Source organism: Gobio gobio (assembly GCF_949357685.1).
Source record: "Gobio gobio genome assembly, chromosome: 15".
NCBI classification, from domain to species: Eukaryota; Metazoa; Chordata; class Actinopteri; order Cypriniformes; family Gobionidae; genus Gobio; species Gobio gobio.
Window position 1 is genome coordinate 1,499,176 of NC_137108.1, and position 27,669 is coordinate 1,526,844.

The following is a 27,669-nucleotide window of genomic DNA, read 5'->3' on the forward strand; positions in this document are numbered from 1 at the left end:
CCTCCCTCCACCATAAACACACACGTTTGGGAAATTCCTCATACTCCACTTGTGACACACTTATATTAATATAAAGCTGCTCTCACAGCTGCTCCCTAACACACACCAACCCTCACACACTCAAGATCGCTCCAATACTGGGAAAGTTCCCCAAAAACCAGCAGTTACTCTCCTCGTGTCATTCCAGACCTGAAGACGTTCATCTCTGAAGATATCTGAATAAACCCTGAGAGATGTCTGTCCCTTCACCTTAAAGAGACGTGGAATAGTCCCATGTGACTCTAGAGGTTTAATCAAGTCTTCTGAAGAGACACACTTTATATGAAGGACAGGCTTTTATTCACGTGTAAACATTGATCAGCTCAAACGGACCTGCTTGAGCCGTGAAAACACAAACCTCTACCCGTCTGTCATATTTGACCATCAATGTTTAAAGCCTAAATCCAGTCTGTCCATCATATAAAGCTGGGCAAAAAAGTATTTAGTCAGCCGCCAATTGCGCAAGTTCTCCCACTTAAAAAGACGAGAGAGAGGCCTGTGATCTTCATCATAAATACACTTCAACTATGAGAGACAGAATGAGATGAAAAGCACATTGTCTGATTTTTAAAGAATTTATTTGCAAATTATGGTGGAAAATAAGTATTTGGTCAATAACAAAAGCATCTCAATACTTTGTCATATACCCTTTGTTGGCAATGACAGAGGTCAAACGTTTTCTGTAAGTCTCCACAAGGTTTTTCCACACTGCTGCTGGTAGTTTGAGATCTGGAGACTGGCTAGGCCACTCCAGGACCTTGAAATGTTTCTTACGAAGCCACTCCTTCGTTGCCCGGGCGGTGTGTTTGGGGATCATAGTCATGCTGAAAGACCCAGCCACGTTTCATCTTCAATGCCTTTGCTGATGGAAGGAGGTTTTTACTCAAGGGCCCATTCGTTCTTTCCTTTACACAGATCAGTCATCCTGGTCCCTTTTCAGAAAAACAGCCCCAGAGCATGATGCCCCCCCCCCCCCCCCCCCCCCATGCTTCACAGTAGGTATGGTGTTCTTCTTTCTCCTCCAAACACGACAAGTTGAGTTTTTACCAAAAAGTTGTATTTTGATTTGGTTTTGATCTTTGGTCCCAGCTCTCTGCAGGTCATTCACTAGGTCCCCCCGTGGGGTTCTGGGATTTTTGCTCACTGTTCTTGTGATCATTTTGACCCCTCGGGGTGAGATCTTGCGTGGAGCCCCAGATCGAGGGAGATTATCAGATGTCTTCTATGTCTTGCTCCCACAGTTGATTTCTTCACACCGAGCTGCTTACCTGTTGCAGATTCAGTCTTCCAGCCTGGAGCAGGTCTACAGTTTAGTTTCTGGTGTCCTTTGACAGCTCTTTGGTCTTGGCCATAGTGGAGTTTGGAGTCTGACTGTTCGAGGTTGTGGACAGGTGTCTTTTATACTGATAACCAGTTCAGGGGCCATTAATACAGGGAACCAGTGGAGGACAGAGGAGCCTCTTAAAGAAGAAGTTACAGGTCTGAGAGACAGAAATCTTGCTTATTTGGAGGTGACCAAATACTTATTTTCCACCATAATTTGCAAATAGATTCTTTAAAAATCAGACAATGTGTTTTTCTGCTCATTCTGTCTCTCATAGTTGAAGTGTACCTATGATGAAGATTACAGGCCTCTCTCTTCTTTTTAAGTGGGAGAACTTGCACAATTGGGGGCTGACTAAATACTTGTTTGTCCCACTGTAAAGTGTGTCTCTTCAGAAGACTTGGACTGAACCGCTTGATTGTATGCATCATCTCTCTCAACATTTTGGATGAATGGACTTTCAATGGAGGGAAAGTCTCAGGTTTTGCCAAAAATATCTTCATTTGTGTTTCAATAAAAGAGTTTGAGCCACACGAGGGAGAGTAAATGCTGACAGAAACACTTTAAACAAAGCACAACACCAACCCTTCTGATTTCCCTCAACTCATGACAGCTTTTGCTACTGATGTTTTTGTATAATTATCTTCATGTGCAGATATTAGTGCTGTGAATCGATTAAACAAATTATTTCATTAATCGCATTTTTTCTGTAATGAATCGCGATAAATCGCAAGTGTTTAATATTTTGATATTGTAACAATTTCAGTTACTCTCCAAATTAATGTAGAAACAATTTAAAAACAGCATATTTTAAATATTTTTTGTAATGGCATGTTTTTATGAATGAAGGCCAGTATCACTGATGTCTCTATGAAACATTAATGACGTTACATTACAGTATAACTGAAAGCTCCCAATCTCAACATTTATTAGGCTTAAGAAAAACTACTTTTAATTTAAGTGAACTTAAAACAATTTTTACATAAACCCATTATAATAAATGTTATATTTACCCGTGGCCTTCCCTGTTAGACGTAGCCTATCCAGAAATTGAATAAAGTGATCAACACCTTTCTTAACTGTATAAATAATAAGGGAAATATAGATTAATCATCATTAAAGCTACACGTTTCTCTGTTCCCGCTGTTCTTTGATGAGCATTAATGACACACATTATCATCAGTGCTACTGTCACTTTAAGATCCGCTGCTGAACATGACACGAATCTGATGCATCTCATTATCTCAAGTTCATTTAAGACGTTATTTAACTCCTTAAGATGAGAATACTCGACAAAACTGGCATTTGGGCAAAATTATCCGTGTTGTTGTTATTGTTTGTTCAAGAGCGAAAGAGAACTCGATGTGTGTGTGTGTGTGTGTGTGTGTGTGTGTGTGTGTGTGTGTGTGTGTGTGTGTGTGTGTGTGTGTGTGTGTGTGTGTGTCAGGGTGTCCCTCGATTAGCTCCCTATCTTCCTAGGTGTTGAATCAGTATATCGTGTACATGAATGTGGCTGATCCCTGATCAGTGCCCTGACTACTGCACTAGGGATCTGATTGAGACGCACACACACACACACACACACACACACACACACACAGACAGGACATTGACACACAGCGCGTTCTCTTCTGTCTTGTCGTGCTTAGATGATTTTAAAGCATTTGCATGAATAAGAGCGTGATCATATAATGTAACGCTGGGCAAAAATGGATATAAAAACGGACGCTGTGTTAATTGCGTTAAATAAGTTTAATGCGTTAAACTGAAAAAATGAATTTGGCCAGTACTAGCAGATACGTTTTTTTATCACACTAGTAAAGCGCATTGAAACTAACAGCATGGTCTGAAGATGATCTGACTCGATTTTCGTGAAAGTCGAAGAAAAAAAAACATAGGAGGAGTTTTAAAAAAAAGTGAATTTTTTGGAAATTCACAATGGCAGGAATAAACTTTGGACAGGTGGTGGCGCTAGAGGGATTGAGCTAGACACTTCAAATTTGCGGTGGTGAATGTTCGGCCTGTCCTCTCCCAATGTGCCAAATTTCATAACTTTTTACCCTACGGTTCTATGGGCTGCCATAGACGGAAGAAGAATCATGAGAAAGCGGATGTCATTGCACCATTCAGCCCATTATTAACCCATAAAGAGTTCGTTTTCAGTTACATAAAGTGTCAAATGCAGCTGTTTTTGTGTCATTCTCTTTATGTGCTGATAAAGTGAAACTGACAGAGCGACCCAACCTACAGAAATACATCTACAGTGTGTGTGTGTGTGTGTGTGTGTTGGGTGTGCTGTATATATAAAAGCTCTTTACGGCGCTCCGCTTCTTTGGATCTTCTTTATTTGTGCGAGCGCTCAGCTGTGTGTGGTGTGTGTTATGGAGAGACACGGGCCGGCCGCTCTAATTGCGTCTCTCAGATGTGGCTCAGCTGTACGTGGGCCGAGTGCAGACTTTGCGAGCAGTTCCAGACAGCAGACATACCAGTGTGTGTAAGAAGGATGTTTTGTGTTGGGCGTGGACAAGTGGAGAGAAAATATCCTGCTGACCACGGGAATCCCACCCATATGATACCACACCCTCTGAGAGCGCTGGGACACTTCTGTGCCACTCTTACATCCCGACGGCTTCAGGGAACGGGTTTGGGCTGGCGTGTGTGTGTGTGTGTGTGTGTTCAGGGTCTGTCTTCCCTAGGCTTTGAGTTCTGTTCTGTGTTGAGCCCTGAGTTCTCCTCAGTTGTTCGTCCATTGGCGTTGGGTTTGATGTGTTGTGTTTCTGCACTTTTTCTTGAGTGTTATCATTAAAGGGTTAGTTCACCCAAAAATGAAAATTCTGTCATTAATTACTGAGCCTCATGTCGTTCGACACCCGTCAGACCTCCGTTCATCTTCGGAACAGAAATGAAGATATTTTAGTGTAAATCTGATGCTCTGAAAGGCCTCCATTGGCTCAACTTTACACTCTCAAGACCCTTAAAAGACACTAAAGACTAAAGTTACAAAGTCCATCTCACTACAGCGGCTCTACAATAACTTTATGAATCGGCGACAATAGTTTTTGTGCGCAAAAAAACCCTAAATAACGACTTATATAGTGATGACGATTTCAAAACACTGCATCATGAAGCTTCGAAGCGTTATGAATCAGTGAGTCGATTCAGCGGTTCAGACCGTTATGAGTCAGTGAGTCGATTCAGCGGTTCAGAGCGTTATGAATCAGTGAGTCGATTCAGCGGTTCAGAGCGTTATGAATCAGTGAGTCGATTCAGCGGTTCAGACCGTTATGAGTCAGTGAGTCGATTCAGCGGTTCAGAGCGTTATGAGTCAGTGAGTCGATTCAGCGGTTCAGAGCGTTATGAATCAGTGAGTCGATTCAGCGGTTCAGAGCGTTATGAGTCAGTGAGTCGATTCAGCGGTTCAGAGCGTTATGAATCAGCGAGTCGATTCAGCGGTTCAGACCGCTATGAGTCAGTGAGTAGATTCAGCGGTTCAGAGCGTTATGAGTCAGTGAGTCGATTCAGCGGTTCAGAGCGTTATGAATCAGTGAGTCGATTCAGCGGTTCAGAGCGTTATGAGTCAGTGAGTCGATTCAGCGGTTCAGAGCGTTATGAATCAGTGAGTCGATTCAGCGGTTCAGAGCGTTATGAGTCAGTGAGTCGATTCAGCGGTTCAGAGCGTTATGAATCAGTGAGTCGATTCAGCGGTTCAGAGCGTTATGAATCAGTGAGTCGATTCAGCGGTTCAGAGCGTTATGAATCAGCGAGTCGATTCAGCGGTTCAGAGCGTTATGAGTCAGTGAGACGATTCAGCGGTTCAGAGCGTTATGAGTCAGTGAGACGATTCAGCGGTTCAGAGCGTTATGAATCAGCGAGTCGATTCAGCGGTTCAGAGCGTTATGAGTCAGTGAGTCGATTCAGCGGTTCAGAGCGTTATGAATCAGCGAGTCGATTCAGCGGTTCAGAGCGTTATGAGTCAGTGAGTCGATTCAGCGGTTCAGAGCGTTATGAGTCAGTGAGTCGATTCAGCGGTTCAGAGCGTTATGAGTCAGCGAGTCGATTCAGCGGTTCAGAGCGTTATGAGTCAGTGAGTCGATTCAGCGGTTCAGAGCGTTATGAGTCAGTGAGTCGATTCAGCGGTTCAGAGCGTTATGAGTCAGCGAGTCGATTCAGCTGTTTGAATCGCCAAATTTCAGCAGTTTGGCGGTTTGACACACGATCCGAATCATCATTCGGCTCATTGATTCATAACGCTTCGAAGCTTCATGATGCCGTGTTTTGAAATCGTCATCTCTATATAAGTCGTTATTTTGGGGATTTTTTGCGCACAAAAACTATTGTCGCCGATTCATAAAGTTATTTTTGAACCACTGTAGTGAGATGGACTTTGTATCGACGTCTTTAGTGTCTTTTAAGGGTCTTGAGAGTGAACCGTGCCATTGTGTCAATGGAGGCCTTTCAGAGCATCAGCTTTACACTAAAATATCTTCATTTGTGTCTGAAGATGAACGGAGGTCTGACGGGTGTCCAACCACATGAGGCTCAGTCATTAATGACACAATTTACATTTTTGGCTGAACTAACCCTTTAAACACTGGATATTTGGATTCTCCTTCATTGTACGCTTTATGTATAAAAACCATTCCGTAACAGACACATGAAATAATAGTCAGAAAAATCTGCAAAATATCTCCAAAAGAAAATTGCATAAATGTAATTTGTTGAGTGTCATATTTGATACATCAGCTCAAATGAGAATATGGCGTACAAAACAGCTCAATTTTATTAAAAATATGCAGATGCTGATATTTATATGGACAAAAAGTATGATGCAATTCTGATGCTTGTAATGTAAATCAATCTTTATAACAGTACAGCATATACAGTGGGGCAAACAAGTATTTAGTCAGCCACCAATTGTGCAAGTTCTCCCACTTAAAAAGATGAGAGAGGCCTGTGATCTTCATCATAGCCTTCAACTATAAGAGACAGAATGAGAAAAACATTTTTTCAAATAATTTATTTGCAAATTATGGTGGAAAATAAGTATTCAGTCACCTAAAAATAAGCAAGATTTCTGTCTCTCAGACCTGTAACTTCTTCTTTAAGAGGCTCCTCTGTCCTCCACTGGTTCCCTGTATTAATGGCCCCTGAACTGGTTATCAGTATAAAAGACACCTGTCCACAACCTCGAACAGTCAGACTCCAAACTCCACTATGGCCAAGACCAAAGAGCTGTCAAAGGACACCAGAAACAGAATTGTAGACCTGCCCCAGGCTGGAAGACTGAATCTGCAACAGGTAAGCAGCTCGGTGTGAAGAAATCAACTGTGGGAGCAATTATTAGAAAATGGAAGACACACAAGACCTCATTCAAGATGTAGGTTTTCAAAAAAATTCAAAATAGCGACAAGTTTGAGCAAATATGGCATAAGTTCTCATCATGACCCAAGGAATCTATCAAGACCGATTTTCAAAATGCTATACTTATGTGTTTGAAAAATACAGCACGTTAGGACAGAATTCAAAATGGCTGACGCCCACAATATGGGAAAATTGGGTGTCATTACATTTTTGGACAAACCATTCAGAAGTTATAAGCAAAGGCAGTGTTTCATAATTCCTGACCTGTGTGTGGCGCTGTGCTGAAACACTGTATGTAGCCTCAGGTCATGCTATGGACCAAATTGTCTCTGAATACACTAACGCTTTGCAGAGATATATCAGTATCGTCTGAAGATGATCTGATTACATTTTTGTAGGAGTTTGAAAAAGTAGTTTATTTTGGGGAAATTCAAAATGTTGGGAATATTTTCATGATGGAATGATGTCATGTGGTGCATTCGAAACATTGAGTTAGAGAGTCCAGATGTGCTGGTCAATGTTTGGACTGTCCTCTACCCGTGTGCCCAATCTCACAGCTTTGGACTGACAGTTAGAGCTGGTGATATCCATAAATCCATAAATCCAATGGGGAAAATGAGGAGTCCCGTACTGTATAGTGATTGTGGAAGATCTTCCTGTGGAGAAAAGCGCAGATGAGTGTATGTACAGCTGGATAATTAAAGACTGCAATTTATACGGGGATGGTTTGGTGTGTTTTATGCAAATGACTAATCTCAGACACACGGTCAGTCGTTTTGCGTTCTCCTAATCACCGGATTAAGAACAGATTCATACGCTCACGCACATGCTTTGAATTAGGCACAATTTCCTTTTCGTGACAAGTGCATATACATACTAATAATTCACTGATTTATTCTGGAATGAGACCCAGGAAATGTGTCCCCATCCTATCTGTGGACGACCACATGCGTCTCATTGGTGTAGTGATGGGTTGTCTGAGCTTGAATCAGAGTCACCGTGGTCTCACGTTTGTCCTCCATTCACTGTCTTATCTCACAAACCTCCTTCATCAGTCGTGGAGATCTGTGGAGATCTGAGATCAATTGAGAATTGAGTGTTGTTTTGTGATGATTGGAGAAGATAATACATTCGTGTAATTTACAATGACAGCTTGACGACGCAGACAAATTGCCTGAGCCAGTTTAAAGGATATATTCATCTCTTAGCAATCTAATATTTATGTTCATTCCCTTCCTGTTCCAGTCTCAGCTCTGCTCTCCAGAGAGCTTTGATTGAAGGAAAGCTGGGAGTTAATCAGCACACATTTCTGCGGATTGTGTTTCTCATGAAGCTACTACTTTCTATGAAATGAGGGTCCTTCGTTTCTTAACTCTCTCTTTTCTCTCCGTCTGACAGAATGATTGTAGAAACGAGAACAGGAGAAATCTTAGGCTGACATCGGGTCAGCAGGACTTGTGCTTTTGTATTGGATTTCAATATCAACACGATAGATCAAGTTGAGCTTTGGTATCGAGCCCGAAGATCGGATATATCCAGATGTTTACAATAAACAACGCTTCTCTAGTTTCCTTTATTTGCAGACTTTATTCATTTAAACGGAAACATTCATTAATTTTAGGGCCTTGTCCTTCAGATTTAATTGTTGATGATTTGACTCCATCCTGTATTCTGTTCTTCTAGAACACACACACACACACACACACACAGGGAAGCGCAGCAGCGCACACACACACACACACACACAGACACACAGCAACGTCCCCAGTGTTAAATCAACACTGCTCAGAGTGTATTTGGTCCCACTCTACAGAGTATTAAAGTAACCCTGAAGCAGTGTTGAAGTTAATGAGATAATTAAGATATTAATTAAGTGATGATGGATAATTAGTGATGAACACCTGATGATAATGAGCAGAATCATTGATGAAAAGAAAAACACAACAACTACAACTGAGTTCAGCCACAGCCTTAGATGAAATCAACCGAAGATAAAATAAAATATTACATTTCTGAAGATCTCAGCAGAGGAGGATTAAACAACATCATAATTATTCATGTCATACTGTATGTCTACAGACGCTCTTATTGAGAATTAACAGACGTTGATGTTGATGTTTTATTGAAAATGGTCACCATTATGGTGAATAGTGTTTCCTTTAGTTAAGCAGTTTGACACTTTGCTTTTTTTAAGTTCATTTTTGGTCTTTGTAATAGTGTTTACCTTAATACATGTTTGTTAAGAAGAAAGTCAGAAGCAAAGCTGATTGGATGATGTAGTTTTCTTTAAAAAATAGGGTGATTCACTATCCTCATCATTAATCGGAACAGGTAATTAATTTAAAAAAATTATGCCGCAGATCAGACATTTAGTATTGAAATTTTAAAAAATTACAGCAAAAATATCTTAGACACAAACAGATATCAAGAATCAGCCTATGATTCTCAACAACGGTGACATAATTCATGCTGTACTGCATACTGGGAGCCATTAATTTTATACTATGGTGGCTCCCTGAATGCGTTGCGACATAAAGCATGTCACCATTGTTGTGATTCATAGGCTGATTCTTGGTGTCTGTGTATGATTAATACTTGCAGGAGTTAGAAGTACAATCTGTTTTAAAACCCATTCAGCTTTTCTGGTTAAAACCGTGCTGAATCTTTTCTAGATTATAGACAATAAAACAAAATTAATAGTATACTGCTCTTATTTCGTTTTAAGGTTGGTGAATTAAGCCACTACTCAACAATCATATTCTTATCATCAAGCAGCCGACAGCATCTGATAGGGTTTTCTATTGCTTTTCTTGCCATAGCAAACTCAGTTACAGCAGCCAGAGAAACATTAACATTAAAAAGTCGTCAAACTGCCCAACTAAAGAAATCACTGATCACAATGATGGTGACATAAAAACCAAAACATTTTCAACACAAAATCAACAAAAAAAACCTCTGATAATTCTCAATTAGAGCTTCTGTAGATGTAATGTAAAGTCATTTTCATCTAAGGCTGTGGCTGAAGTCAGTTGTAGTTCTTGTGTTTCTCTTTTCTTCAGTGATTCTGCTCATTATCACCAGGTGTTCATCACTAATGGCCAATCATCGCTTAATTAATCTATTAATTATCCCATTAACTTCAACACTGCTTCAGTGTTATTTTAACTCTCTGTGGAGTGGGACCAAATACACTCTGAGCAGTGTTGATTTAACACTGGGATTTTGCTGTGCAGGGATGCACGTCAGTAAAGCCGGTTCCTTGATTAGTAGTAAATCGCCATCACCTGCTTTCAGATGGAGCAGCATTTACTACACAGAGCCGTAGTTCGCTGACAAGCTGAGCCATATCGCATTAATTATCACGGACGTATAATACGCCTGCGATAATTAATGCGATATGGCTCAGCTTGTCAGTGAACTACGGCTCTGTGTAGTAAATGCTGCTCCATCTGAAAGCAGGTGATGGCGATTTACTACTAATCAAGGAACCGGCTTTACTGACGAGATGCGCCTAACAATGTCATGCTATATATCGCCCAGCCCTACACACACACACATACACACACACACACAGAAGCGCAGCAGCACACACACACACACACAGGGATGCGCAGCAGCACACACACACACACACGTTTAAATATTAAAATAAAGGATTCCTCTCTGGAGAATCGTTCAGTCTCTCCTCATGTGAACAGTGAATCCTCTCATGGTGCAGCACAACTGGCTTTTAAAGGGAAAGGGAGATGAGGCTCTGATTGGTTTATTGCATGTTACGCCCAAAACACACCCATGACTCATTAAGAGACGAGGGACGACCCTTCTGGACCATGAGCCGGAGCGATGACCGTTTCTCCCATCATTAAACTAGCAGAAGTGGATTCAGACGCGCCTCAGAGCTCCTGCGCCCTGAGCTCAGACGGGTCAAATACGGCCCTCTGTGTCAGGATTGGATTGTCTTCCTCTCTTTATCCAATAAATACGGCCCTTTGTGTTCGGATCTTCGTCTCGCTCCGCTCGGCTCATCACTGGAGTGCCCCAAGGCTCTGTCTCCAGCCCGGTTTCATTTCCTTCCACATGCTCCCTATCATAAAAACACCATTGTATCTCGCTTTCAGACCTGATGATTTGAATTCCTTGTCATATGTTTTTGATTGCCTGAGGACATTTAATGCTTGATGGCTAATAACTTGATCCGTCTGAATGAGAGCAGGACTGAAGTCACTGTAATTGGCCGCTTTAACTCTGTTACTGGTATTCCTGAAGGATGTTTCTCATGACTCAGTCCACACCAGTGTCCAGCAGCGCTTCCATCTGAACATCACACAACAAGTGAGAGAGAATCGACCGCTAATGATTGGCTGGAGCTTCAAGAGTCCAGCGGCAAATGAGTCAAAGTTATTATCTGAACTCTGATTGCCTTTTTAAACACACAACACACTGTCAGGGGTCGCCCTGAAATCAGAGTGTGGTGTGACGGCATTTCGAACAAAATTAAGTTCATTTAGAGTTTCTTTCAGGAGTTTGAAGCAGCCTGCCAGTTCGCTCTGGCTTGTAAACACCTCTGAACTCCCATTGGTCCGTGGTGGTGCTGATGATATAGGTGGGTGTGGCTCTGAGGCTCCGCCCTTTTTTAGGTGTCAATCTTCTCTTGTTCATTTCTTCTGTTCAGACGCGAGTAAACACATGAACACACTGAGAGAGAGACGCTTTATAGCAGAAACTGAAGCTGTGATTGACACTGTTTTCATGTTTAAAGGAGACATTATGCCCCTTTTCACATGATGTAATATAAATCCCCAGAATGTGTGTGTGTGTGTGTGTGTGTGTGTGTGTGTGTGTGTGTGTGTGTGTGTGTGTGTGTGTGTGTGTGTGTGTGTGTGTGTGTGTGTGTGTGTGTGTGTGTGTGTGTGTGAAGTTTCAGCTCAAAATAGCCCCCAGATCATTTATTATAGCATGTCAAATTTGGGTGTGAGTGAAAACACGCAGTTTTTGTGTGTGTCCCTTTAAATGCAAATTAGCTTCCCCTTCTAGAAGAGGGCGGAGCCTTCACACGAGCTTCAGATACTCCATCAACAACAGAACAGGCCAATCTCACTCAGACTAATGTCAGAAATGAGCAGTTGTGGAGCAGCCGCACATATTTGAGCCGACACATACAGAACTCACACACACACACACACACACACACACACACATCACCATCCATGCATTCTATCTCGCCGTGAGATCTCAGAGATTTCACGGGCACTTTATTCTCACACCTGAGACACACACTCCTCACATTCTCACATTAAGATCATGTTTATGTAAAATACCATACCTGTTAAATGTTTGGGCGCAGCTTCATTTAGTGTGAAGGTCAGTTTCCTCTGATATTACCAACCTTTTGACCTAAAAGCACATTCTTAAATCCGTTATGCATTTATAAATGATGCCAATATGTGATTTTTTTTTTCTTACAGAGCTAATGTTATTCATTTTTAGTGGATAAGTAGAAGCAGATGATGAAGAAAATGAGCCAACAAGTGTCCAGCAAACATGAGAGCTGTGTAAAATCACAGAGCTGGACTTTAGACCGGAGAGAGAAACTCAAATATTACATAACTTACATTAGTTTTGGTTCTGATACTGTAAAAGTGTGCAAATATTTAAACACATTTAATGACATTATTAACCATTCAAATGTCACAGACTAAACGTGTGTGTGTGTGTGTGTGTGTGTGTGTGTGTGTGTGTGTGTGTGTGTGTGTGTGTGTGTGTGTGTGTGTGTGTGTGTGTGTGTGTGTGTGTGTGTGTGTGTGTGTGTGTGTGTATTTTTAGCTGAGTTTACATGAGAGGTTTTCAGTCTTTGTGTGCTGGAAATGGAAACCAGCAGCTGCCCATTGATGTGCTGGTGTGTTTCTGTGCTTCTCGTTCACAGTGGTTGTGTGTTTGTCTTCAGGGCCGGTTTAATGTCTTCCCCAAAACACAACTCCACTTACAATCAACACAACCAGCAAGGAATACAACTGTTGTACCAGCATCAGAACTGGCAGAATACTGGAGGAGAAGGGCACTGAGGGCCAGACAACCTGTGTGTGTGTGTGTGTGTGTGTGTGTGTGTGTGTGTGTGTGTGTGTGTGTGTGTGTGTGTGTGTGTGTGTGTGTGTGTGCTGCTACGCTTGTGTGTGTGTGTGTGTGTGTGTGTGTGTGTGTGTGTGTGTGTGTGTGTGTGTGTGTGTGTGTGTGTGTGTGTGTGTGTGTGTGTGTGTGTGTGTGTGTGTGTGTGTGTGTGTGTGTGTGATGGGTAGGTTTAGGGGCAGGGGCAGTGTAGGGGGATAGAATATACAGTATGTACGGTATAAAATCCATTACGCCTGTGGAAAGTCCCCATAAAACATGAAAACCCAACTTGTGTGTGTGTGTGTGTGTGTGTAGATCTTGTTGTGTATCAGGTGTCATTGTCCCTCACACACACACACACACACACACTGATATCATGTCTACTAAAGGAGTGATATCCGCTTGTCTTCACACAGTGACAGGCGTGTGTCTCCTCTGGGGCCTCAGTCCTCCACCTGTGAGCCGCTGTAACGCTGGGGCTGATGGGTAATCAGACGGCTCCTGGAGGGCCGAATCCGCAGGGAGCAGCTTAATGACTGACCAGAGAGACTGAGACGGCCCTCACAGACAGACAGTTGCACCACACAGATGAGCCTGTGAATCAGTGTGTGTGTGTGTGTGTGTGTGTGTGTGTGTGTGCGATGTTCAAACACAGACGGCCCTCATCACCTGAGGAATCACCAGGATGTGTTTGTCCTGACCCGTTTGACAGCAGTGCCCAACACTAGGGGCTTTCACACTTTTCTATGGCAAGTCAGCTTTATTTATATAGTATATATATTTATAGTCAGATCAATAATAGAGTTTAATGTTTAGTGTCCTGACTAAGCCAGCCAGAGACGACAAACTCCATCAGTGACAGAAACCAGACTCAGTCTCAGTTCAGGCAATATTACAGGTCAGAGGTCAGATTAGACTGGGATAAACAGAGAGACTATCATTAGCGTAGATGCCGTTCTTCAGATGATGTCACGAGTACATCAGGTGTTATGGGAAGTGTTCCCGGTTCCGGCTGACCTAGTTAATGCAGCCTAACAATCATTTCATTGTGTATGCCACAGTAAAGAGATGTGTTTTAGTCTAGATTTAAACTGACAGAGTGTGTCTGCTTCCCGAACAATGTTAGGAAGAGTTACAGAGTTTAGGAGCTAAATAGGAAAAAGAGTTGATTTGGATATTCTCGGTATGATCAACTGGCCAGAGTTTAGAGAGCGCAGTAGACGTGATGGAGGATAATGTGTTAAGAGCTCGCTCAAGTACTGGAGATAAACCATTTAGTGCTTTGTAAGTAATAAAATGTATGCAATGTTTAATAGGCAGCCAGTGCAGTGTTGACAGAAGCGGCTAATATGGTCATACTTCCTGGTTCTAGTAAGAACTCGAGCTGCTGCGTTTTGGACCAGCTGGAGTTTATTTATTAGGCGAGCAGGGCAACCACCCAGTAGAGCATTACAATAATCTACAGCTCATGAACATTACAATAATCTACAGCTCATGAACATTACAATAATCTACAGCTCATGAACATTACAATAATCTACAGCTCATGAACATTACAATAATCTACAGCTCATCAACATTACAATAATCTACAGCTCATCAACATTACAATAATCTACAGCTCATGAGCATTACAATAATCTACAGCTCATGAACATTACAATAATCTACAGCTCATCTACATTACAATAATCTACAGCTCATCAACATTACAATAATCTACAGCTCATGAGCATTACAATAATCTACAGCTCATCAACATTACAATAATCTACAGCTCATCAACATTACAATAATCTACAGCTCATCAACATTACAATAATCTACAGCTCATCAACATTACAATAATCTACAGCTCATGAACATTACAATAATCTACAGCTCATGAACATTACAATAATCTACAGCTCATCAACATTACAATAATCTACAGCTCATGAACATTACAATAATCTACAGCTCATGAACATTACAATAATCTACAGCTCATCAACATTACAATAATCTACAGCTCATCAACATTACAATAATCTACAGCTCATCATCATTACAATAATCTACAGCTCATGAGCATTACAATAATCTACAGCTCATGAACATTACAATAATCTACAGCTCATGAACATTACAATAATCTACAGCTCATCAACATTACAATAATCTACAGCTCATCAACATTACAATAATCTACAGCTCATCAACATTACAATAATCTACAGCTCATCAACATTACAATAATCTACAGCTCATCATCATTACAATAATCTACAGCTCATCAACATTACAATAATCTACAGCTCATCATCATTACAATAATCTACAGCTCATCAACATTACAATAATCTACAGCTCATCAACATTACAATAATCTACAGCTCATGAACATTACAATAATCTACAGCTCATCAACATTACAATAATCTACAGCTCATCAACATTACAATAATCTACAGCTCATCATCATTACAATAATCTACAGCTCATCATCATTACAATAATCTACAGCTCATCATCATTACAATAATCTACAGCTCATCAACATTACAATAATCTACAGCTCATGAACATTACAATAATCTACAGCTCATCAACATTACAATAATCTACAGCTCATCAACATTACAATAATCTACAGCTCATCAACATTACAATAATCTACAGCTCATCAACATTACAATAATCTACAGCTCATGAACATTACAATAATCTACAGCTCATCAACATTACAATAATCTACAGCTCATCAACATTACAATAATCTACAGCTCATGAACATTACAATAATCTACAGCTCATGAACATTACAATAATCTACAGCTCATGAACATTACAATAATCTACAGCTCATGAACATTACAATAATCTACAGCTCATCAACATTACAATAATCTACAGCTCATCAACATTACAATAATCTACAGCTCATGAGCATTACAATAATCTACAGCTCATGAACATTACAATAATCTACAGCTCATCAACATTACAATAATCTACAGCTCATGAGCATTACAATAATCTACAGCTCATCAACATTACAATAATCTACAGCTCATGAGCATTACAATAATCTACAGCTCATCAACATTACAATAATCTACAGCTCATCAACATTACAATAATCTACAGCTCATCAACATTACAATAATCTACAGCTCATCAACATTACAATAATCTACAGCTCATGAACATTACAATAATCTACAGCTCATGAACATTACAATAATCTACAGCTCATCAACATTACAATAATCTACAGCTCATGAACATTACAATAATCTACAGCTCATGAACATTACAATAATCTACAGCTCATCAACATTACAATAATCTACAGCTCATCAACATTACAATAATCTACAGCTCATCATCATTACAATAATCTACAGCTCATGAGCATTACAATAATCTACAGCTCATGAACATTACAATAATCTACAGCTCATGAACATTACAATAATCTACAGCTCATCAACATTACAATAATCTACAGCTCATCAACATTACAATAATCTACAGCTCATCAACATTACAATAATCTACAGCTCATCATCATTACAATAATCTACAGCTCATCAACATTACAATAATCTACAGCTCATCATCATTACAATAATCTACAGCTCATCAACATTACAATAATCTACAGCTCATCAACATTACAATAATCTACAGCTCATGAACATTACAATAATCTACAGCTCATCAACATTACAATAATCTACAGCTCATCAACATTACAATAATCTACAGCTCATCATCATTACAATAATCTACAGCTCATCATCATTACAATAATCTACAGCTCATCATCATTACAATAATCTACAGCTCATCAACATTACAATAATCTACAGCTCATGAACATTACAATAATCTACAGCTCATCAACATTACAATAATCTACAGCTCATCAACATTACAATAATCTACAGCTCATCAACATTACAATAATCTACAGCTCATCAACATTACAATAATCTACAGCTCATGAACATTACAATAATCTACAGCTCATCAACATTACAATAATCTACAGCTCATCAACATTACAATAATCTACAACTCATCAACATTACAATAATCTACAGCTCATGAACATTACAATAATCTACAGCTCATCAACATTACAATAATCTACAGCTCATCAACATTACAATAATCTACAGCTCATCATCATTACAATAATCTACAGCTCATGAGCATTACAATAATCTACAGCTCATGAGCATTACAATAATCTACAGCTCATCAACATTACAATAATCTACAGCTCATCAACATTACAATAATCTACAGCTCATGAACATTACAATAATCTACAGCTCATGAACATTACAATAATCTACAGCTCATCAGCATTACTATAATCTACAGCTCATCAACATTACAATAATCTACAGCTCATGAGCATTACAATAATCTACAGCTCATGAACATTACAATAATCTACAGCTCATGAACATTACAATAATCTACAGCTCATGAACATTACAATAATCTACAGCTCATCAACATTACAATAATCTACAGCTCATCAACATTACAATAATCTACAGCTCATCAACATTACAATAATCTACAGCTCATCAACATTACAATAATCTACAGCTCATGAACATTACTATAATCTACAGCTCATCATCATTACAATAATCTACAGCTCATCATCATTACAATAATCTACAGCTCATGAACATTACTATAATCTACAGCTCATCATCATTACAATAATCTACAGCTCATCAACATTACAATAATCTACAGCTCATGAACATTACAATAATCTACAGCTCATCAACATTACAATAATCTACAGCTCATCAACATTACAATAATCTACAGCTCATCAACATTACAATAATCTACAGCTCATCAACATTACAATAATCTACAGCTCATCAACATTACAATAATCTACAGCTCATCAACATTACAATAATCTACAGCTCATGAACATTACAATAATCTACAGCTCATCAACATTACAATAATCTACAGCTCATGAACATTACAATAATCTACAGCTCATGAACATTACAATAATCTACAGCTCATCAACATTACAATAATCTACAGCTCATGAACATTACAATAATCTACAGCTCATCAACATTGCAATAATCTACAGCTCATCAACATTACAATAATCTACAGCTCATCAACATTACAATAATCTACAGCTCATGAACATTACAATAATCTACAGCTCATCAACATTACAATAATCTACAGCTCATCAACATTACAATAATCTACAGCTCATGAACATTACAATAATCTACAGCTCATCAACATTACAATAATCTACAGCTCATGAACATTACAATAATCTACAGCTCATCAACATTACAATAATCTACAGCTCATCAACATTACAATAATCTACAGCTCATCAACATTACAATAATCTACAGCTCATCAGCATTACTATAATCTACAGCTCATGAACATTACTATAATCTACAGCTCATCAACATTACAATAATCTACAGCTCATCAACATTACAATAATCTACAGCTCATCAGCATTACTATAATCTACAGCTCATGAACATTACTATAATCTACAGCTCATCATCATTACAATAATCTACAGCTCATCAACATTACAATAATCTACAGCTCATGAACATTACAATAATCTACAGCTCATCAACATTACAATAATCTACAGCTCATCAACATTACAATAATCTACAGCTCATCAACATTACAATAATCTACAGCTCATCAACATTACAATAATCTACAGCTCATCAACATTACAATAATCTACAGCTCATCAACATTACAATAATCTACAGCTCATGAACATTACAATAATCTACAGCTCATCAACATTACAATAATCTACAGCTCATGAACATTACAATAATCTACAGCTCATGAACATTACAATAATCTACAGCTCATCAACATTACAATAATCTACAGCTCATGAACATTACAATAATCTACAGCTCATCAACATTGCAATAATCTACAGCTCATCAACATTACAATAATCTACAGCTCATCAACATTACAATAATCTACAGCTCATGAACATTACAATAATCTACAGCTCATCAACATTACAATAATCTACAGCTCATCAACATTACAATAATCTACAGCTCATGAACATTACAATAATCTACAGCTCATCAACATTACAATAATCTACAGCTCATGAACATTACAATAATCTACAGCTCATCAACATTACAATAATCTACAGCTCATCAACATTACAATAATCTACAGCTCATCAACATTACAATAATCTACAGCTCATCAACATTACAATAATCTACAGCTCATCAACATTACAATAATCTACAGCTCATCAACATTACAATAATCTACAGCTCATCAACATTACAATAATCTACAGCTCATCAACATTACAATAATCTACAGCTCATCAACATTACAATAATCTACAGCTCATCAACATTACAATAATCTACAGCTCATGAACATTACAATAATCTACAGCTCATCAACATTACAATAATCTACAGCTCATGAACATTACTATAATCTACAGCTCATCTACATTACAATAATCTATAGCTCATCAACATTACAATAATCTACAGCTCATGAACATTACAATAATCTACAGCTCATGAACATTACAATAATCTACAGCTCATCAACATTACAATAATCTACAGCTCATGAACATTACAATAATCTACAGCTCATCAACATTACAATAATCTACAGCTCATCAACATTACAATAATCTACAGCTCATCAACATTACAATAATCTACAGCTCATCAACATTACAATAATCTACAGCTCATCAACATTACAATAATCTACAGCTCATCAACATTACAATAATCTACAGCTCATCAACATTACAATAATCTACAGCTCATGAACATTACAATAATCTACAGCTCATCAACATTACAATAATCTACAGCTCATCAGCATTACAATAATCTACAGCTCATCAACATTACAATAATCTACAGCTCATCAACATTACAATAATCTACAGCTCATCAACATTACAATAATCTACAGCTCATCAACATTACAATAATCTACAGCTCATCAACATTACAATAATCTACAGCTCATCAACATTACAATAATCTACAGCTCATCAACATTACAATAATCTACAGCTCATCAACATTACAATAATCTACAGCTCATCAACATTACAATAATCTACAGCTCATCAACATTACAATAATCTACAGCTCATCAACATTACAATAATCTACAGCTCATCAACATTACAATAATCTACAGCTCATGAACATTACAATAATCTACAGCTCATCAACATTACAATAATCTACAGCTCATCAACATTACAATAATCTACAGCTCATCAACATTACAATAATCTACAGCTCATGAACATTACTATAATCTACAGCTCATCTACATTACAATAATCTATAGCTCATCAACATTACAATAATCTACAGCTCATGAACATTACAATAATCTACAGCTCATGAACATTACAATAATCTACAGCTCATCAACATTACAATAATCTACAGCTCATCAACATTACAATAATCTACAGCTCATCAACATTACAATAATCTACAGCTCATCAACATTACAATAATCTACAGCTCATCAACATTACAATAATCTACAGCTCATCAACATTACAATAATCTACAGCTCATCATCATTACAATAATCTACAGCTCATGAACATTACAATAATCTACAGCTCATCAACATTACAATAATCTACAGCTCATCATCATTACAATAATCTACAGCTCATGAACATTACAATAATCTACAGCTCATGAACATTACAATAATCTACAGCTCATCAACATTACAATAATCTACAGCTCATGAACATTACAATAATCTACAGCTCATCAACATTACAATAATCTACAGCTCATCAACATTACAATAATCTACAGCTCATCAACATTACAATAATCTACAGCTCATCATCATTACAATAATCTACAGCTCATCAACATTACAATAATCTACAGCTCATCAACATTACAATAATCTACAGCTCATGAACATTACAATAATCTACAGCTCATCAACATTACAATAATCTACAGCTCATGAGCATTACAATAATCTACAGCTCATGAACATTACAATAATCTACAGCTCATCAACATTACAATAATCTACAGCTCATGAGCATTACAATAATCTACAGCTCATGAACATTACAATAATCTACAGCTCATCAACATTACAATAATCTACAGCTCATGAACATTACAATAATCTACAGCTCATCAACATTACAATAATCTACAGCTCATGAACATTACAATAATCTACAGCTCATGAACATTACAATAATCTACAGCTCATCAACATTACAATAATCTACAGCTCATCAACATTACAATAATCTACAGCTCATGAACATTACAATAATCTACAGCTCATCAACATTACAATAATCTACAGCTCATGAGCATTACAATAATCTACAGCTCATCAACATTACAATAATCTACAGCTCATCATCATTACAATAATCTACAGCTCATGAGCATTACAATAATCTACAGCTCATGAACATTACAATAATCTACAGCTCATGAACATTACAATAATCTACAGCTCATGAACATTACAATAATCTACAGCTCATGAACATTACAATAATCTACAGCTCATGAACATTACAATAATCTACAGCTCATGAACATTACAATAATCTACAGCTCATCTACATTACAATAATCTACAGCTCATCATCATTACAATAATCTACAGCTCATGAACATTACAATAATCTACAGCTCATGAACATTACAATAATCTACAGCTCATCAACATTACAATAATCTACAGCTCATGAACATTACAATAATCTACAGCTCATGAGCATTACAATAATCTACAGCTCATCAACATTACAATAATCTACAGCTCATCAACATTACAATAATCTACAGCTCATCAACATTACAATAATCTACAGCTCATCAACATTACAATAATCTACAGCTCATCAACATTACAATAATCTACAGCTCATCAACATTACAATAATCTACAGCTCATGAACATTACAATAATCTACAGCTCATGAACATTACAATAATCTACAGCTCATCAACATTACAATAATCTACAGCTCATCAACATTACAATAATCTACAGCTCATCAACATTACAATAATCTACAGCTCATGAACATTACAATAATCTACAGCTCATCAACATTACAATAATCTACAGCTCATCAACATTACAATAATCTACAGCTCATCAACATTACAATAATCTACAGCTCATCAACATTACAATAATCTACAGCTCATGAACATTACAATAATCTACAGCTCATCAACATTACAATAATCTACAGCTCATCAACATTACAATAATCTACAGCTCATCAACATTACAATAATCTACAGCTCATCAACATTACAATAATCTACAGCTCATCAACATTACAATAATCTACAGCTCATGAACATTACAATAATCTACAGCTCATCAACATTACAATAATCTACAGCTCATCAACATTACAATAATCTACAGCTCATCAACATTACAATAATCTACAGCTCATCAACATTACAATAATCTACAGCTCATCAACATTACAATAATCTACAGCTCATCAACATTACAATAATCTACAGCTCATCAACATTACAATAATCTACAGCTCATGAACATTACAATAATCTACAGCTCATCAACATTACAATAATCTACAGCTCATCAACATTACAATAATCTACAGCTCATCAACATTACAATAATCTACAGCTCATCATCATTACAATAATCTACAGCTCATCATCATTACAATAATCTACAGCTCATCAACTGTTCAGCATTGAGAGCAGTTCTTTCTGGTTCTGGAATGTGATTGGCTGAGAGCCTTGTGTTATTCCCCCAGTATCGCCTGGATCTCACAACTCCACACACACAAGATTATTTTTTTTAAATAGCAGCTCTCTTTATAAATAAACCACACATTTGAGCTTTAAACAACTATATTCTCACCTGAAAAAGTCTTAAAACTACGTTTTGTGACACAATAGTAGTATTTTTAAATTATGCAGGGTTTCTCATCACATCACTTCACCATGTGACCGCAGCGAGCAGGCTCCTGATTGGTTAACGCAGCGCGAATTGACGCCAAAGTTAAAATTTTTCAACTCAGGCGTCAGACGCGAATTCGCTTCAAACGTGTGAATGCACAAAAAGCACCACTCGCGCATATCGCTCAAGACGCTAAATTCACGTGAACTGGACGCATGAATGAGGCGGAAACGCACATAACTAGTAGAGCCCGACCAATAAAGGATTTTTAAGGCAGATACCGATACAAATATTTGGTGATTTAAAAATCCGATATTCCGATATATCGGCCGATTTATATATATATATATATATATATAAACAGAAACGTGTAAAAAAACTTTCCCATACATTAGTTATTTGTAGTTATTCATGAATCTCTAAAATAATATAATATAATGCAGTTTAAAAATAAACTTGTTTTATTGTCACAACAGAACAGAGGAACATAAAAATATATTGAAATTCTGATAAATAAAATGTATTAAAAATACAAACTTAAGATGTGAAACTTAAAGTCCTTTGGATGAAAACACAATAACAAAAACAAAACAAAAAAATTAAAGTTACCAGTATTAATAGATGTGGTAAGCTTCATAAATATAACTTTGAGCAAGACTGGAAGTTCAGTTAAGTTCTGATAAATAACAACAGCGATATATAATATATAAGCTGCTTGCCTTCTAAAATGCAGTAAATCCATTATGTGACGCGTTAATGCTGAAACACTCTTTCGTTCACTCCCCAAGTGCTTAACTTACGATTTGCAATGCAGGGACTGGAACTACAAATATACTAGTTATGAATACAGTGATCATTACTTTATTTAGGCAGAATAAGTTTGTTGTGATTCCCAAGCGCATTAATGTTAGCGGTCTTCCACTGATAGCCATGGCATTAGCTAGCTTTGTGGTTAGTTAAAGTAAATGGTCATTCATTTACCATTTTATGATAAGCCATAATTTAGAAATGGACAGCGTCATACTGCAAAATATTGTAAAACATACCTTTTCTAAATAACGGGCGGGGGAGAGATGATACGTCTCATGCTGTCAAACTGCTATAACTTAACTAGCTAATTCTGTTTCACTCTTGGCTTACATGTAACAGCAAAACTGGACTTGGCAGTCACGAATTTAGTCATGCTTATTTGAGTTAAGAGAACTGATGGAGATGTTCTTTTAATTGTTATTCAAGCAATGTACATGTCTCGTGCAGCTTACCATGCTCTTCACGGATGATCTCAGTTGTGTTGTGAAATGACAGCTGGAGTTGCCAACCCGGCACGTTGTAGAGCGCCCTCTGGTGGACAAACTATGAAACGCCAACACTCATAATGTGGTTGAGCGGTGTTTCGTCCAGGGTTTTTTAAAAATATTCATTTATCGGCCATCATAAATGCTGATACCGATAGTTTGGATAATGCCTAATATCGGCCGATAATATCGGCCTGCCGATATATCAGTCAGGCTCTAATAACTAGTGCCGCTTTTGTACTTTTAACTGAACTGTTTGCTTTTATTTCCTATTGTACAATCTTCATGTGCTTTTATAATGGCTAATATTGTTTATTTAAATATTATTGATCAATAGGTCATATTTTATATGAATAACATGCTTTATTTGGTACTGAGATGGGGTCCGTTGGTGATTGTGATTTCGACATCGATGACAGTAGAGAGCTCCTTGAAGAGGTGGTGTTGGGACACTTTCAGACCAACTCTGGAGCGGGAGAACGTAATCCGACCTCCAACAAACCCAACTGCAAAAAATACTGATCATTTGTGGACTAAACCAGCTGCCGTAGTTAGCCTCGCTGTGCATTATGGGATGAGGAAGTGTTTGTTGACAGTTTGCACTTGGAGTAGTGAGGAGGGGCGGAGCCTCATTGAAATTTGCTCTGATGACCATATTAGGTCTTAACTTTCGAAACTCACAAGAACAGCGCGATCTCCACTTTTAGTGATGAGCGATGGGCGCTCGCCGTTTATAGTGCATTAGAGCGCTGTTTTCAAGCCGCTTCATTATAGAAATGTATTGTTTGCATATTGTGGTGTATACAAACAATGTAATAGATTATGGCCAAGGACAAAACCAGCCCACGCAGTCGCAGTTTAGGAAATACGCCATGGCCAATGAGTGATGTGGATGTTGTCATGTGACTGCATTTTGGTTCGTTTCAACTGTTTCGGACCAAAGCAATCAGTGTGGTGTGAAAAGGAGCCAAAAAAGCTGAAAAATGCCACAATGTATAGTTGTTTGCCCTTGGGTCTGACCAAATGAACCGAGCTAGACATGTGAAAGCACCCTAAAACAAGAACACAGTTTTTACTTTAAACAACTCGTCAAGACTTACAAATGCACTGTCATGGGAAATCCAGGACAAAGATAGCGGACATTCAAACGGATTTCGTGCTTATGATTATGAGATTGACCTGAATAATGTCAGCTAGATGCAGGTAAAGCACTCGTTTAGTCGATCTCTCTCTCATAATACTCCACATAACGCTTAAGGTTCCTCTGTTACTCGTTCTGATGCGGCGTTTCTGAATTACAGAATTAGTGACGGAGGCTTGGGCTTAACTGTCAAAGGAAGGAAGTAGTTCTGCACAAAAGAGTGTTTTAAAACACACTCCGTTGATGTTTCTTGTTTATTTACACACGAGTGCCATCGAGCTGTTGTATAAACTCAACATCACACTCATGGCTGTGTATCAGTGATCACTGTAGAGTGATAGAGAGCGAGAACACATGGCTACTCGTGGGATATTGCTCATGTACACTCACCTAAAGGATTATTATGAACACACACTAATACTGTGTTTGACCCCTTTCTCCTTCAGAACTGCCTTAATTCTACGTGGCATTGACTCCACAAGCTGCTGAAAGCATTCTTTAGAAATGTTGGCCCATATTGATAGGAGAGCATCTGCAGTTGATGGAGATTTGTGGGATGCACATCCAGGGCACGAAGCTCCCGTTCCACCACATCCCAAAGATGCTCTATTGGGTTGAGATCTGGAGACTGTGGCGGCCATTTTAGTCCAGTGAACTCATTGTCATGTTCAAGAAACCAGTTTGAAATGATTGGAGCTTTGTGACGGTGCATTATCCTGCTGGAAGTAGCCATCAGAGGATGGGGACATGGTGCTCATAAAGGGATGGACATGGGCAGAAACAATGCTCAGGTAGGCCGTGGCATTTAAACTATGCCCAATTGGCACTAAGGGGCCTAAAGTGTGCCAAGAAAACATCCCCCACACCATTACACCACCACCACCAGCCTGCACAGTGGGAACAAGACATGATGGATCCATGTTCTCATTCTGTTTACGCCAAATTCTGACTCGACCATCTGAATGTCTCAACAGAAATCCAGACTCATCAGACCAGGCAACATTTTTCCAGTCTTCAACTGTCCAATTTTGGTGCAAATTGTTGCCTCTTTTTCCTCTTTGTAGTGGAGATGAGTGGTACCCGGTGGGGTCTTCTGCTGTTGTAGTTCATCCGCCTCAAGGTTGTGTGTGTTGTGGCTTCACAAATGCTTTGCTGCAGACCTCGGTTGTAACGAGTGGTTATTTTAGTCAAAGTTGCTCTTCTATCAGCTTGAATCAGTCGGCCCATGACCTCTGACCTCTAGCATCAACAAGGCATTTTCTCCCTCAGGACTGCCGCATACTGGATGCTTTTCCCTTTTCACTCCATTCTTTGTAAACCCTAGAAATGGTTGTGCGTGAAAATCCCAGTAACTGAGCAGATTGTGAAATACTCAGACCGGCCCGTCTGACACCAACAACCATGACACGCTCAAAATTGCTCAAATCCCCTTTCTTTCCCATTCCGACATTCAGTGTGGAGTTCAGGAGATTGTCTTGACCAGGACCACACCCCTAAATGCATTGCTGCCATGTGATTGGTTGATTAGATAATTGCATTAATGAGAAATTGAACAGGTGTTCCTAATAATCCTTCAGGTGAGTGTGTATTGTTGTGTTCTATTGAATATTTACGCAAACTTTGTCTGTCTCATTTTTACCAGATTCATCTAAAGAATCGTCCAAAGAGAAGAAGGAGAAAGACTCAGGAAAAGACTCCTCGAAAGAAAGCAAGAAAGACTCTGGTAAAGAGAAGGAGCCCAAGGTGTCGTCAAAAGAGTCCAAAAGAGAGTCAAAGGAGCCCTCGAAAGAGAAGGAGTCTGGGAAGGAGAAGAGCAAGGTGTCCAGGAAGTCCTCAGTGAAGGTCAAGGAGAAGAAGTCTGAAGCAGCTGATGGCTGAGGGATCTCTCATGATCTCGTCTGGGCTGTAGTTGTAGAGTTGTAGCCGGTCAGAGAGTCCATGTTTTCCTCTCGGAGGGATGTAGGAGGAGTGTGTGTCCGGCGTGTAGTGTGTGTGTTGCTCAGCGAGACTGAAAATCCCCTCGCCCTCCTCTTATCTCTGTCTGCTCTGACAATCTCAACTCAAACGGCTTTTACATTCCTCAGATGTTTTAAGGAACTTCAATTAAAATAGAATGAAATTCAAATGCCTGTGTAGTTTTTAATTCTACATTTGATTTCTCAGGAGGAAACGCCACACATGCGTGTTTTCAGGATATGAGCGTCTGATAGCATGAAGAGCTCAGATCAGGACAGGCTTCTGCTCGGTTCTCGGAGTGTGTGTTCACACCGTCTTTATGAGCTCTTCACGAGCTCTCAGCTGGTCAAACACCATCATATGAACACACACACACACACACACACACAACACACGAGCCTGTTTAGAAC

At 38.6% G+C, this 27,669-nt stretch overlaps 1 protein-coding gene across 1 annotated transcript in view; it reads left to right on the plus strand.

Annotated features, from left to right (window-relative positions):
• Positions 1 to 27,425, plus strand: part of bbs9 (Bardet-Biedl syndrome 9) — a 223,028-nt gene extending 195,603 nt beyond the window's left edge. Inside the window, 1 exon segment of the mRNA XM_079836550.1 lies at positions 26,946 to 27,425. Coding sequence (XP_079692676.1) covers positions 26,946 to 27,181 — 236 coding nt within the window. The 3' untranslated portion in view covers positions 27,182 to 27,425.
• The last annotated feature ends 244 nt before the right edge of the window (positions 27,426 to 27,669 follow it).